Genomic DNA, 13,917 nt, shown 5'->3' with positions numbered 1-13,917 from the left:
ATGCGCTGTGAATGCAGCATTAAAGCCCTACCTCCTCCAGGGATGTATCAGAGATGCCAAAGCTGCTGAGGCCCATGTCGGCAAGCGTCTCCTCCAGCTCCCTAAACAGGCTGGCATACGCCCGATGTTTGAAGCCCTTATTGGGGAGCAGATAGGTCAACTCCTGGCCAATCATCTCGATCAGCTTGGCTTCAGGGACGTGGTGGTGGATGAGACCAGTGATGCTGTCTATGTCCCCTGGGAAGAAGACACAAGATCATCATTTATGGAGATGGTAGTTAAGACTAAAGTGTTCCCAAAATAGAAGAAATCAAGAAAAAAAGCACAAAAGAAGGGAAACTGCTAATTATGCCAAAAACAAAAGACCAACATTATTATTCAATGCATGAGTGAATTTGTGCTTGAATCATTGCATCTGAAGCACGGCCTCCCCCGGCAGAATTAGGAGGAAAAGGCACGTGGGTCAATATCACCACTAAATTATAAATGTGAAACAATAGTGTGTTCTGCGACTGTATCTGTTTTACAACTTGATAAGTGGGCCAGTCATGAGAATAGAGGATCTAACCATAACCAGAAAATTAAGTGTTAACCCTGCCTTGGAAGAAGTAACGGTCAAGCCAAAATGCTGTCACTCACAGGGTCTAAATCTCAAGTTGCTCCTCAGTAAGAAAGAAGTACAACAGAGGAGGAGTAGCTAAAAAGTAAATATACAGTATACACTTACCGTCCAGAACCCTGTCTAGATGCTGGGACTGGTTCTGAGACTGATCTTTGTATTTGGTGCAGATGGAGCAGGAACAGGAGCAGTCTGAGGCACAGTCGCAGTCATTCTGATGGAAACAGCAGAGACAAGAGCACCTTTAACAGCTCAACTGAAACTTTAAAGAAAAGCAGGCTTTATCTTTCGTGTGTCTGGTAAGGTAAACCTTACCTCCTTCTTCTTCAGATCCCTTATCCGCCGTACGAGCGTCAAATAGAAACCAACTCCAAAGCAGTTCTTGAGGAAGAGGGGGGACCCGCAACAGTGGAGTTGCCCTTTGGAGATGATGGCGATGCGGTCACTCAGCAGGTCGGCCTCGTCCATGTGATGAGTGGACAGAATCACTGTCCGGCCTGCACAAGGGTCAAACTTTTACTTTTTTAGGAGGAACACTTCAGCCCATTCTAGACGAACAAAGAAGTTATTGTAACTTTATATTAAGTGCCATTGCCGGCAGATTATTGATTTTATGATGGCAATTTTTGCTTTTTGTAGCTGAATTTTTCCGTTTGATCAGTTCACTACTTAATTCAAGTGCCTCAGGAGAGCTGTAAAGCTGCAAAAGATTTGGTTTCATTCTTCAGTGTCTTCAGTGTATCAGTAAAAAGTGGACATCGGGGTAAAATGTGCGTTTTAGAATCAAATGTTGGCCTGGAGGGCTAAAATGTGGAGCTTAAAGGGTTAAATGAGACATATTTACCAGTCCTGTATTTCAGCAAGAGGTCCCAAATGGATCTCCTGGAATAGGGGTCCACTCCCGAGGTGGGTTCGTCCAGAATCACGACCTTTGATCCGCCAACAAACGCCATGGCAACAGACAGTTTCCTCTGCATGCCGCCTGTAGAGTGTGTGAGAGGGAACAGTTCAGTGCAGGAACGAAACACTCACAATCATACACAAATCACAAACATGGAGAAACAAGAGGTCCACCTGAGAGGCACTGAGCCTCGTCGTCTCTCTTGTGAGGCAGCCCAAGGTCCACCAGCATGTCCTCAACCTCCCTCTCCGCCTCCGCCTGCGTACGACCCTTCAGCAGTGAGTAGAAAAGGATGTGCTCCTCCACTGTGAGACTGGAACAAAAACATGGCGGCGGTGATAAACAGCTTTACAGATTAAGAGTGAAAATTGTTGTGTTGTCAGTTTTTTAACGGCGTGAAGTCTGGACGAGGAAGTAAATCAGTAACTGCTGTCAAACCGAATGCTTTTGATTTTTGAAGAATGTGCATTGATTTTAACAGTCTGTTCCTCATTTCATCACAACTGAAGACCTTCTAAACGTTCAAAGTTCAGTTAGAAACTTTTAACAACTTCAACATAAACCCATCCTCTTTTATTCAGCTCTTTTTTGCTGTATATCCTGCAAACACTTTTTTTTTTAACTTTCAATGCATATTCGCACTGAACTAACTCCAGTCCTGCCAGCAGCTTCTGTAATGTAACTCACTGTTTGAAGAGGATGTTGTACTGAGGACACATCCCCATGGAGGAGCGGATGATGTCCATGTCTGTCCGAATGTCTCTTCCATTTATGTAGGCCGTGCCAGACGTAGGAGGGAACAGGCCAGTCAGGATGGACCTGGACAGAGCAGAAGAACATACGATACCAATACCATGACAGTTGCCAGAAAAGGCTATAAAGGCTATACAATAGTGTCTTTAAGAAAAACAGCCAATTTAAAAGTAATATGAAAACCTTGCATGTAAAAACTGTTTAAACGTGGTACAATTTATAAATATATTAACCTCTGAGCCTTCATGAAACTTCCTCTTCTGAGCTTTTTCAATCTAATTCTAATCAGATCATCTGAGTTTACATCTTTTGAGACAGAACTTTTACTGAGATTTGTAATTAAAGGTATTTGCAACTTGTTAAATCTGGTTTCAGCTTACATAGTGGTGGTCTTTCCAGCCCCGTTGTGTCCCAAGAAGGATGTGATCTGGCTTTCATAGAAATTGATGTTGAGACAGTTGACAGCTGGACGGGAGCTTCCGTCAAACACCTTCACCAGGTCCTGAATCTGCACCCCCATTACCAGGCCCAGGGGGTCAGGCTCAAAGAACAACTGACCTGCATGGGAAAAGAGACCCAAAAAGACACTTAAACCGAAGAATTATATAATTTTAGATCATATAATGGATATCACAGTACCTTTGCTCTCAATTGTCAAAAACCACATGTTTTAGTGTATTTCACGTTGCTAGAATATCAAATGCCATTAAATATTCCTTTCACTTCCTTTCACTTGCTTAACTGAGGCCTGTTACAATCAACAATAAACAGGTTTGAAGATTTTATCACGTCTGACTCTACTCTTGCAAACATGTATTGATGCCGTAATGCACAACTGCAAATTTTCACAGTCTCCCTAGCAACACTTAGTTACACCTCTGAATCATCACGAGTATGGCTGCAGCCACACCTTTTCTTTGTTTTTCCTCTTTAGTATTCCCTCGACACTGTGCTATTCCCTTTCTGTCTTGCAGAGCCAGATGTTGTGTGTTTCCCTGCCTGTCCACCAGATGTCCTCAGAGTGTTCACTACATGCAGTTTGGCTTCAGTTTCCAATCTCCAGTCAGTCCCTCAGTTACTGCTGGCTCCTCAGCTGCAGTTCTGTATTTGTGTCCTCACCTTCCATCCCTGAGTCCTGACACTCCTCCTCCTGGTTCGGAGTCTCCCCTTGTCGCCTCAGCAGCTCCCTCTCTCTCTCCAGGCGATCCCTCTTACTTTGGTGCTTACAGGCTTTCCTGGTGGCTGAACCATTACAGGTGTATGTTTCTGGCGTGTCCATGTTCTCAACATCCTTCTCCATGTTGTCTGGTTCAGGTTTCTCAGGATCTGAAGAAGACAAATCACAGTCTCTCACAGTTGACTACAATGGGTATGCACATGTATTTTGCTAGTGATGGTAACAGTGTTTCTAGCATGTTAATGCCATCAGTGTGAAATGTTCATCTCTTGGCAGAGGGGATGCTGCACACTCTCAACCTGCAGTAACATGGCTTATATGGGAAAGAACTGAGTAAAGCAACAAACCTCCAGTCACTGGACTGCTCCTCAGTTATGAGTCAGTGATACTAACCTTGATCAGCCATTTCTGTGTGTGACGGTGCAGGACTTTGCCAGTACGAGGGCTGGAATGGGAAGTAGAATGGTCGACCAATGCCATACTGTCCTGTGAAGCAGAAATGTGATATAATTCTCAGTGTAGTAAACTTATAGTACCTATAAAGTAAATCATACAGTATATTAGCAGCCCAACCTGGGAAGACATTGTCCAGATACCAGGCCAGGACGGCGTAGAGGACAGCGTCAAACACCATCATGAGGATGGAGGTGAGGAAGGAGTAGGTGTCTTTCTCTAACGGGCTAGTCTGGATGTTGTCCCACTGCAGACCCAAACCCTGCTCCTCGTACCGCGACAGGTACTCTGTCCCGAAGCCAAAGGCCACTGGAGACAACAAGCTCTAGAGAAGCAGGGAGATGCATGAATTATTGGTTTGGGGACAAGAGGTGCAGAATATCCACATAAAGAAATGTTACAGTCAAATTAAATGTCTCAAGATTCAATTTATCAATGATGATGATGATGATGAAAACACCTTTACATGTACATTTGTAGCAAACGTACATGTCCAGGGCAACATTTGTTCAAACAATTATACACAATCAGTTATCTTTCTTGTCTGTACTGTTGTTAAGATATTTTTTAAGTTTGTTTTTTAATGATGTTTTATAATGTGTGAACTCCCTTAAAGACAGGAAATTGGATTTAACACTCACTACACTTGCGATGCTTGTGCTTGAACAGCATCTATGCGTTTTTTTTCTGCATATGTAAACTACGTTACACAAAAAAAAAAAAATAGACATACAGCAGCCAACTTCATGTTCTTGGTGATGCGGTCCTGCCAGGCAAAGCAGAGGATGTGCGGCAGATAGAGGGTGAAGTAGATGATGCCGCTGCAGGCAGCTGCCAGGTTGGCCTTGTTGAAGAACACACTCATCAAGAAGCACTGCATGATGGTGGCGACAGTGAAAGTCAGCAGGAAAAAGAAGACGAGGATGGGGTTGCTGTAATTCAGCACCTTTCCACCCTGAAAGGAAAAGAAAGATGTATAATGTGTGATAAGGTTGAGGAGATTTTCACTTTACACAGCTGTAAACAAACACAGGGCCAGTGCAACCAATGACTGAGAAAAACCTTTCTCTCCATAAATATAGCTTTTTAAGATCATCCACAAGAGGGCGCCATTACACTCTACAAAACATGAACCCTCCAAACCAGCAAACACAACTTTACCCTAGTTTCTCAATCAAAATGGCCTCCTGCTTTCACCTTCTCTGTCCTACTCCCCCTGTTTTCTCACCATGATGATGGAGGTGAGCAGCGCCGTGCTCCCAGTCATCATGATGAAGCTGTCGATGAAGCACGTGTACCAAATGACTCCGTTGTCGACCCCCATGGCTTTGAGGGTCTCCTTGAGGCGCAGCTCCTTCTCCAGCACAATGCCCTTCACGGTCATGGACACAGAGTAGATCCAGGCCAGCACCATGAACAAGGGGAAGCAGCGGTTCAGAGTGATCATGAAGCTGGAGGAGAAGAGGCGAAGAGGAGGGTGAGTAAGGAAGCAACCCCAAAACTGCCCTGATAAACCTCATTTAACCCATGGAAAATCTGTTTTTGATGACCTGCTGTCGTTCTCAATATAAATATACAGGAATATTAACCTCTGAAATTATTTCAGTTACTGCTGGTCTCGTTTAGTGAGAAGATTTGTTTGCCTGGTAACTTAAGTTCTTTGAGGATGTACTGATGTGTCTTGATTGGGCTGGATGGCATTTTGAGAGGATGACACTGAAATTCCATTACTCGCACAATCAATCAGCCAACAAATCGGTAGTAGAAGCTGATCAGTGATTTAGAGAGTCAATCAATACGTTTATCAATAAATTATAGCTTCACATGCACAGACAATTTCATGTAATTTACGTAACAACTCAATATATATTCAAACAAAAAAGAGCACATATCAGATGAAAGTAATGGAAATAAAGCATCCACCATGTGAACGATGTGCTGGTGCATGAAGTGACCGTTTTACTCACAGGTCATCTACGTAGCACGGATATGGCATCTGTTGGATGTAGACCCCGAGCGGCCAGTCGGTGCCTGTGTGAAGCTTGATGATGCCATGTTCAATCATGTCCTGCAGGTAGGCGAAGCCTCCCCAGATGTACCTCTGGTCCTCCATGGGGTCCGCTCTGGGGCCGGGGTCCCAGTACCTGAACGAGGATACGGAGAGTGAATGAAATGACAGAGGTGGCCACTAGATCATTCATCACACAAATGGTTAAACAAACATTTAATTGAATCTTTTTTTTGCTGTATAAAATTGTCTCCATTCAAAATGTTGTAATAACAAAACAAGCCAAAGTCTCTAAAGCCACACGCACACACACACACATGTACACTGCTTTTACTTAAGCGGATAAGTCCGAGCCAAAGCCCTCTTACAATCTGATTATTCAATTGTATGGAGGCAGGACTCCCACTGGGCCATTACAGCGTGTTGGTGCACCGTGAACAGCTAAAACTGAGTGTTCACCCCTGGGGCTGTTGACATACTGTCTGTTTATAAATGGGTGATCAAAGGGAAAGTATGTGAGAGCCTCACATGCATGAAAGGGCAGGTATCGAGCTAATATGCAACCACCAAGGGACTCAAACACATTGAGGCCACCTGGATAGGTTTTTCTTTTCCTCCTTTGAGGAATGTGACAAATCCATATAAATTGCCTCATTAATACGACGACGTAAAGAAAAGAAGGAACGGTAGGTTGTCAGGGTGATTTGGCGGTTTAAACGTTACTGGTTGGATCACACTCAACCCATGTGTATGTATTTTTTTTTCTTTGCTAATAAAACGTTTACACTCTTATTTTCTGTGAGATAAATTAGCTGCCACCAGTGGTTTGGAAACTAGGGACCTTATCTGTCCAAGGGGTTGCAAGATAGATCTGAGTGGTCACAGCACAATTTACTGAAAACATGTTCTGCTACACAAAATACATTCATTTTTCTTTGACTTTTTTCTTGTGAAAGACATGACTGTTTTACCTTTTCAGGTTTACAATTACTCAAATGAAACAATCTGGGGTTAAAATCATAGACGTATACAACTTAACAAAACATCCCACACAGCTGCTGCTGACCTGTCTTTGATCTTGTTGGTGCGCTCCACTGCGTCAATGTCCATGCGGATCTTGTACTTGACATGCGGGGGTACGCTTGTGGTCCAGGGATACATGTCCTTGAAGACGACGCCGGCCCAAAACTTGTTCTCCTCCAGCAGGTACAAGGCCTGATGGGTCATCTGGGACTCATCCGTGTAACCCACAAACTTATCCAGATTGATGCACTATAATCAGGGGAGAAAAGGGTGGGAAGATGTTGTATGCTACAGTAGTTACATTGCATGTATGTGTGTTCATGTATTATGAATGGCCTTGTGTGTGTGCGTGTGTGTGTGTGTGTGTGTGTCCAGGTCTAATTGTGTATCAGATTAGGTGCATGTTGCATTTGCTCTGTGTGGAAACCACTGACAAAGCATTGAATGCTCGGTCAGGTTATTAGTCTTGCTTACTTTTTTGACCAGATATTTCCTGAACTAAATCCTAAATTTTAGACTAATTTATTTAGCCAAAGTTCTTATGGCTGCTTGTTTTTTTGTGGCCAGCAATTTATTATTAATTAAACATTGCTAAGAATTACATTTCACACAAGAACCAAAGAGACCAACGAGAAAAAAAGAGAAAGTATCTGCTTGTGTTGCGCGAAAAACATGTTTATATTCCTCATATTATGGTTTGGGGATTTTGGGTCTGTATTGTACTGGCACAAGAAAAATCTCAAATGATACCCTGTCCTAGTAGACTGTTTGTAGTTATGTGAACTTCCATTCACTCTTAACAGATCCATCTTTCACTCAGGCGATCTGGTGACATTGGAGAATCTGAGCTACTACATTCATTCTGCAGCAACAGACACAAACACACACGTACATGCAGGAAAGCACATGCCTGCACTCACACATGCAGAAACATACACACATGTATTCAACCATGCACCTCTCTCTATGAAACACGCGTATTTCCATGTGAAACTCCCACCCAGCACAAATACAAACACGCTGCTCTCTAACCCCCCCCCCCCCCCCCCACACACACACACACACACACACATACACACACACCCCTGTGTACACCGTGTCTAATGTCTCCATTCACGTTACTGTACAATACCCTGAGAGCGCTCAAAGAAAGACGAGAGACCACTTCCTATTCATCCTTATGGGACCATACATTCACGACACAATAATATTCACTCAGAGATGGGCTGAGAAGAAAGACCCTCACTGATACACATGTTCCAACGGGATTTCAGTGTGAGAAACACACCCCTGACAGAGTGAGAGGACCTAATGCTAACTGCAGCAGCTATCCTATGGCCCAATGCTAGCTGACAGCTATATCTAATTGGCTAAACAGCCAGGGTTTGTTTGTGGGGCTCTGAAGGGTCTCAACGCTGAACTTGGAGACAAAGGACAGATTGAGACGCCTGCACTGATAGGGCTCTCTGCAAAACCGCAACCCCTGCCCCCTTTAAATCAGACGAGGGAGGAGAGAGGGAAGGCGTGAAGGATGGATAGAGTGATTTGCCCTCTTTTATTTCACAGGCGCAAGGGTCTGTTTCAATGCGGGGCCATACACTAAAACAGCATTGAGCTCATCGGGGGGGGGGGGGGTGACTCACTCCCACCTACTCTCCACTTTATCACAGGCTCCACAATGGAAGCAAAGGAGGGGGGTGACAGCAGGCTTGTTTTCCCCACCTTTCAGCCTAGTGGACGGGAGAGCGGCTCTATAGCCGCGCTAAGTGGCCTGCTCTCTTTCAAAGGGGCCATGCTGCAATCTCCTGGGAGCAGACCAGGAAGACTGATGCACCTGTCTGGAGAACTGAGAGCTGGTCTTACAAAAACACCTAGTCCTGGGAATGTGCAACATTTGGCAAATAGGGATCAGTAGGGGGAAAAAAATATGATTCTGAGGGAAAAGAGTGACTAGATAGACTCATTTGTGTTTCTTACCTCTCCATACTGGTTGAACATGCGTATGATCTGGTCGGTGAGGTTAAAAATGTTCCTCCAGTCAAAGTTGGGCATGCCCGCCTTCCTCTCTTCCTCTGGACCGTTGTACATGAAGTTAAGAATGTCTTTGGTGGTAAAGTCAGTGTCCTCCAGACTGTCGTCCATGAAGCTCATCACTGTCGGGTTTCTCAGAGTGTCCTGCAGTGATTGAGACGGACGTATAGTTGCTGTTTGTAATATGAATGTATGACATATGCAAGAAGTTTAGTTGGCTGCATAGTATATTACGTAATATGAAAAATACCCATAAATCATCACTAACTTTGGGTTCCAGGTCATAAATATAATCAATTTTCACCAAATTTAATGCAATTTCAAAATGTCAGACACCATGTTTTAGAGGAGTATTGCATGTTCAAACTGAATGCTGATTGTCTGGAAACTGCTGTTGGCAAACTCTCCATCCTGATTGGATGAGTGACCCAACATGGTGAGTGCAACCAGCTAGCTGGGTAGTTTGTCTGCAGTCTTTAAATGCACTGCACCAGACACCAGACTCTTCTGTTTTGTCAAAGTCAAGTTGCACAAGTTTATCAAATTCGTGGCTCGAATTTGTCCTAAATCCATCTCATGGATTGGTGTCCATACCTCTGCTTATTGGTTCAGAAACTGTTTATTGCCAAGTAACATACATTACAAGGAATTTGCTGTGGTCTGAAGGTGCTATTGTTTTGATAACAAATAAGTAGAATATAAAAGCTAAAATAAGAATAAGAATAAAAATAAAAATAAAATAAAAAAAATAAGATAAGATAAATAACAACAGTATTTATCTTATGTTGTTATCTTATGGTTGCTTCTAACGGTAGTTATATTGTAATTAAGGATTATTCTGCTATTGTACTCGTATGTTCTTTTTAATTTGAGCATAATACTACACTTTATATACTTTCAAATGTACTGGTGGTGGCACTTTTGTTGGATATGTATAGTGCATCAGTATTCGATGAGAATTAGTGTTTGCAGGTGTGCACAAACGAGTGTACAAGTATGACTGCATCTGTGTGTATGTGCTGCATTCACACCCTGATCATGTTCATCTGGACACTGTTGTGGAAGAAAGCCCAGAGCTGAGGCCCCAATTCCTCCCAGGCCTTGGCCATGTTCTGCAACCTCTCTAACTCCTCGAATGTTGTGTTGGCCTGCAAAACACACACACACACACACACACACACACACACACACACACATTACACAAGATCTTTCTATTGTGTTAAAATAGTTTCAGACAATTATCGAAGCTGTAAACTGCGATACTCTTCAAACAACACAGGTAATAAACAGGTCTACAATCACATTAGGTAATTTTCTTTTCCAGAGCAGGTTGCTAAACTTCAGACCACTGAATGAGATGTGACAGACTGTTTTTCCTTTCATTGCTGCAACCTCACATTCAGTTTATTGTTTAATTCTCCCCTCCTCTTCCCTTCCCCTCACGCTGCAGCAGATTGCCCCCCTATCCCTCCGCCCTCCTTTGCTTCGATAGTCAGCTCATTCCTAAGAAGGGTGGGAGTTTGGACTCACGCAAACAGATACCGAGAGGGGTGAAAGAAATGAAGAAGGAGAGGAAAAAGTGAGCAGAGAGAGAGAGGTGAGGGGTCGGGCTGGAGGTGGTCTCTCTTACACTCTTTAATATCTTGTGGACGGCAGGGGAGTCGGGGGTGTACAGGATCTTTCCCATCAGCAGGGGCTTGACTGAATTCCACACAATTTTCGTGACGGGGTTGGACTCCAGGGTCTGCATCAGGGCGTTGCAGAAGGGAGCTAAGGGTAGAAGAATTTCAAAAACAGTGAGTTTAAAGAAGAAGAAACAGAGATATAAACGAATCATACTGAATGACTCAGACAAACACTCCAGACTCGGTACCACTCAGATGCCATCAATTAAGTTATAACAGCAATGTATGCTAAAGTAGTCACTCAAAGATTATCCAACAGCTTCATGGTGGAGATTTCTAGACTCTTACGGCAAACTCATAACTATCAAACAGGTTTTGAATATAATTACACAACTAACAAAACAGTAAAACATAATAAAACATTAAAAAAAGGGGTTTGTGTGGGTCAGACTATCAAACACAAATGGGTTTATGAATGTGTTTTAAAGAAACAATGACATCATTTTAAAACACAAAATAATATAAGATACATGTAAATATGAATGTATCTCATATCCTTATGCTAAAAGGTAAAGTGCACTAATTTCCTGTACTATACTGTAGAATTGAGACACGGTTCAACACCTCGTCACTTACTGGTAGAGTCGTCATAGACATAGTTGTGGCTCTTGGAGCCATTGACCCCCAGGAACACCTTGTAGTTGTTGTCCTCATACCAGTTGAAGGACAGGACCCTGGACCCGCCTCCCTCTGGGTACCCACAGAAGAGGCTCGACATGCTGGACATCAGCTGGGTGAATGAGGAGGGGCCCCCGGCTTGAAACAGGGAGGAAACCACCTTCAGGAGCTCCTGAGAGCTCTCCCGCTCCATCAGCTGTAAAAGTCATACAGAGATTCTCTCAGTGGTCAACGTACCTGTTAACTACATAAAGCTTTAAAACCTACATTACATAATTCAACACAGAAAGCATCAGAGCTGAAATTCAAAGACAAGACCTTGACAACGAGGGTACAATGCTAACACGGAGCCACAGTCTATATTTAACTAACAGGACTAAGAGTCTACAGCCTGCTAGCGGCTCTGTGAGGCCGTAAATGCTAATGTCAGCATGCTAACATGCTCACAATGACAATGTTACCATGCTGATGTTTAGCACGTACCATGTTCACCATCTTGTGTGTGTTAGCATGCTAAAATGTGCTAATTAGTATTAAACACAATTGAGGCTAATGGCCATATCATGAATTTAAAGTATTTGGTTATATATACTATATATACTCTATGTGTGTGTATATATTTCCGTCTGGACCAAAGTGGTGGACCGACTGACAGACCGACAATGCGGCTAGCATGGGTAAAAATAAACCTAGGCGACGTGCCCCCCTCAGAGGTACCCAGACTAGTTGTCACCCTAACTTTCATATTCTTTGACTCATGTCTGGTCATCAGTGTTGCCAATCTGGGCCAAATATCATCCTACCTCCGACAGGATGAATGAATGTTGAGTATTGCTATAAAGTGTAAATAATTAGCTTTGAGCTATTTGACCTTTTGTCAGATTGTTGGGATATTTATGTCCTTCATATTCATTCATACTGTGTGAATTGCATACGTAAACCATCACCAGAAAACAATAGTTTGAAAGATAAACAAACATGTTGGACAGATGCCTCTTGGCACATGATGAGGATAGTCTGAGGGTGGACTAAATATCCTCCTATTGATAGAACAAAAATAGCTTCATACAAGCGCATTTCTCCCCAATACGTATCATTTCCTTTCTAAAGAAATAGGGAGGAAGCTGCCAATAGTTTGAGTCATTTTGTTGGTGAGGATACTAATACAGTGCTCCAAAGATATAATCAGATAATAATGAAATCAACCTGGAAGATTACTGTTTCAAATCTGTAGATGATCAGATTTTAGGTTGAGTGGAGTTATATTTGTTCATAAGCCTTCATCTTTATTAGCATAGCTCTATAATCCCCTTACAGTTTTAAATGTAGACTACATCGTAACACTGATAATCAAACTGGTTTAATAGGTAAGGGATGAAAATGACTCATTGCTTTTCTATGTCCCCCACTCAAGGCAAACCTTCACGTGTGAACACACACACACACACACACACACACACACACACACTAAGACACATGCTGAAACACACCCCTGACTTATTTCACTCTCACTCCCTTTTCCTCCCTTTTCTTATTTATCATTTCACACAAACACACACTCACTAAGCTGAAAGGAAGGAGAGGTGGGTAATGACAGCATTTGGCCCGCCTTTCTGTCACCACGGTGTTGCGCAGGTCCCACCTACAGGATGTGTCACCTCAAAGGAATGTCTCTCTGTCTCTCTCTCTGTCTCTCTCTCTCGCACCCTCGACCCCCCTCCCCTCTCTCCCCTCTCTCCCACCACAGCCTGGCTAAGGTGATGATGGAATACACCACCCCCCTGGGACATAACAGTGAACGTGCCGAAACACACGACACCAACCCAGTCATTCTGTCTGTCTTTGTACTGTCTGTCTGCATTAGTACATAACAAACCAAGTGTTCAGACAGGCCATTTCAAATCTTTTTAATATACTGTTGTTCCAGTCCATTCTATTATGTTATATTCTATATTTTTTGATGTAAACTTGGCACACCTGTTCCTCAATGTGTTTTTTCAAGTGTTAGAAAGGTTATATATATATATATATATATATATATATATGTATATTCTCCTCTATAATCTATTCTCGTCTTTATTTGTCTAACATGGACAAGAAGTGCTCAAAAAAAAAATGAAAATTCATCCTCTATACATCATCTACAATTCCATGAATACTGCTGATGGAGATCATTTGATATGATTGAAATGGGACTGCAATGATTTCATTATCGATTAACACGCTGATTATTTTCTCAATTAATCATTTGGTCAGAAAATAGTGAAAGATGGCTTTCATCATTTCCTACAGCGGTGGAAGAAGCATTCATTTTTTAATTTAGTAAAAGTAGCAATACTGCAGTGTAAAAATACTAATAAACTCCGGTAATATTTGCCTTTAAAATGTAGTGGTGTAGAAGTGGCAAGTTGCATAATATGGAAATACTCACATAAAGTACAAACACCTCAATTGTACTCAAGTACAGTACGTGAATCTACTAAATCTACTGAATGGACCTTTCACACATGACGTGAGCCTTCAAAGACATATCGGCGCACACGTACACTCCACATTGTTATGCTGCAATAGGCCTAGACTGCCGGGAGACTTCCCATGATGCACTGAGCTCCTCTCTCCTCCTCTCCTTCTCCATCTGTACGCATTCTT

The 13,917-nt window shown here is 42.7% G+C and overlaps 1 protein-coding gene across 1 annotated transcript in view; it reads right to left on the bottom strand.

Annotated features, from left to right (window-relative positions):
* Positions 1–13,917, bottom strand: part of LOC139296265 (retinal-specific phospholipid-transporting ATPase ABCA4-like) — a 33,303-nt gene that overhangs the window by 13,759 nt on the left and 5,627 nt on the right. The window contains exons 8-25 of the mRNA XM_070918637.1: positions 11,227–11,464; positions 10,596–10,735; positions 9,997–10,113; positions 8,912–9,109; positions 6,978–7,183; positions 5,871–6,047; positions 5,132–5,354; positions 4,637–4,858; positions 4,024–4,228; positions 3,844–3,936; positions 3,393–3,599; positions 2,654–2,831; positions 2,208–2,339; positions 1,694–1,833; positions 1,464–1,601; positions 935–1,116; positions 728–833; positions 32–237 (exon numbers count right to left, since the gene is read on the bottom strand). Coding sequence (XP_070774738.1) covers positions 32–237; positions 728–833; positions 935–1,116; positions 1,464–1,601; positions 1,694–1,833; positions 2,208–2,339; positions 2,654–2,831; positions 3,393–3,599; positions 3,844–3,936; positions 4,024–4,228; positions 4,637–4,858; positions 5,132–5,354; positions 5,871–6,047; positions 6,978–7,183; positions 8,912–9,109; positions 9,997–10,113; positions 10,596–10,735; positions 11,227–11,464 — 3,108 coding nt within the window. The remainder of the gene's footprint in view (positions 1–31; positions 238–727; positions 834–934; positions 1,117–1,463; positions 1,602–1,693; positions 1,834–2,207; positions 2,340–2,653; positions 2,832–3,392; positions 3,600–3,843; positions 3,937–4,023; positions 4,229–4,636; positions 4,859–5,131; positions 5,355–5,870; positions 6,048–6,977; positions 7,184–8,911; positions 9,110–9,996; positions 10,114–10,595; positions 10,736–11,226; positions 11,465–13,917) is intronic.

This window comes from Enoplosus armatus, chromosome 14 (genome assembly GCF_043641665.1).
Source record: "Enoplosus armatus isolate fEnoArm2 chromosome 14, fEnoArm2.hap1, whole genome shotgun sequence".
Taxonomy (NCBI): domain Eukaryota; kingdom Metazoa; phylum Chordata; class Actinopteri; order Centrarchiformes; family Enoplosidae; genus Enoplosus; species Enoplosus armatus.
This window is presented reverse-complemented; position numbering and strand designations above follow the sequence as displayed.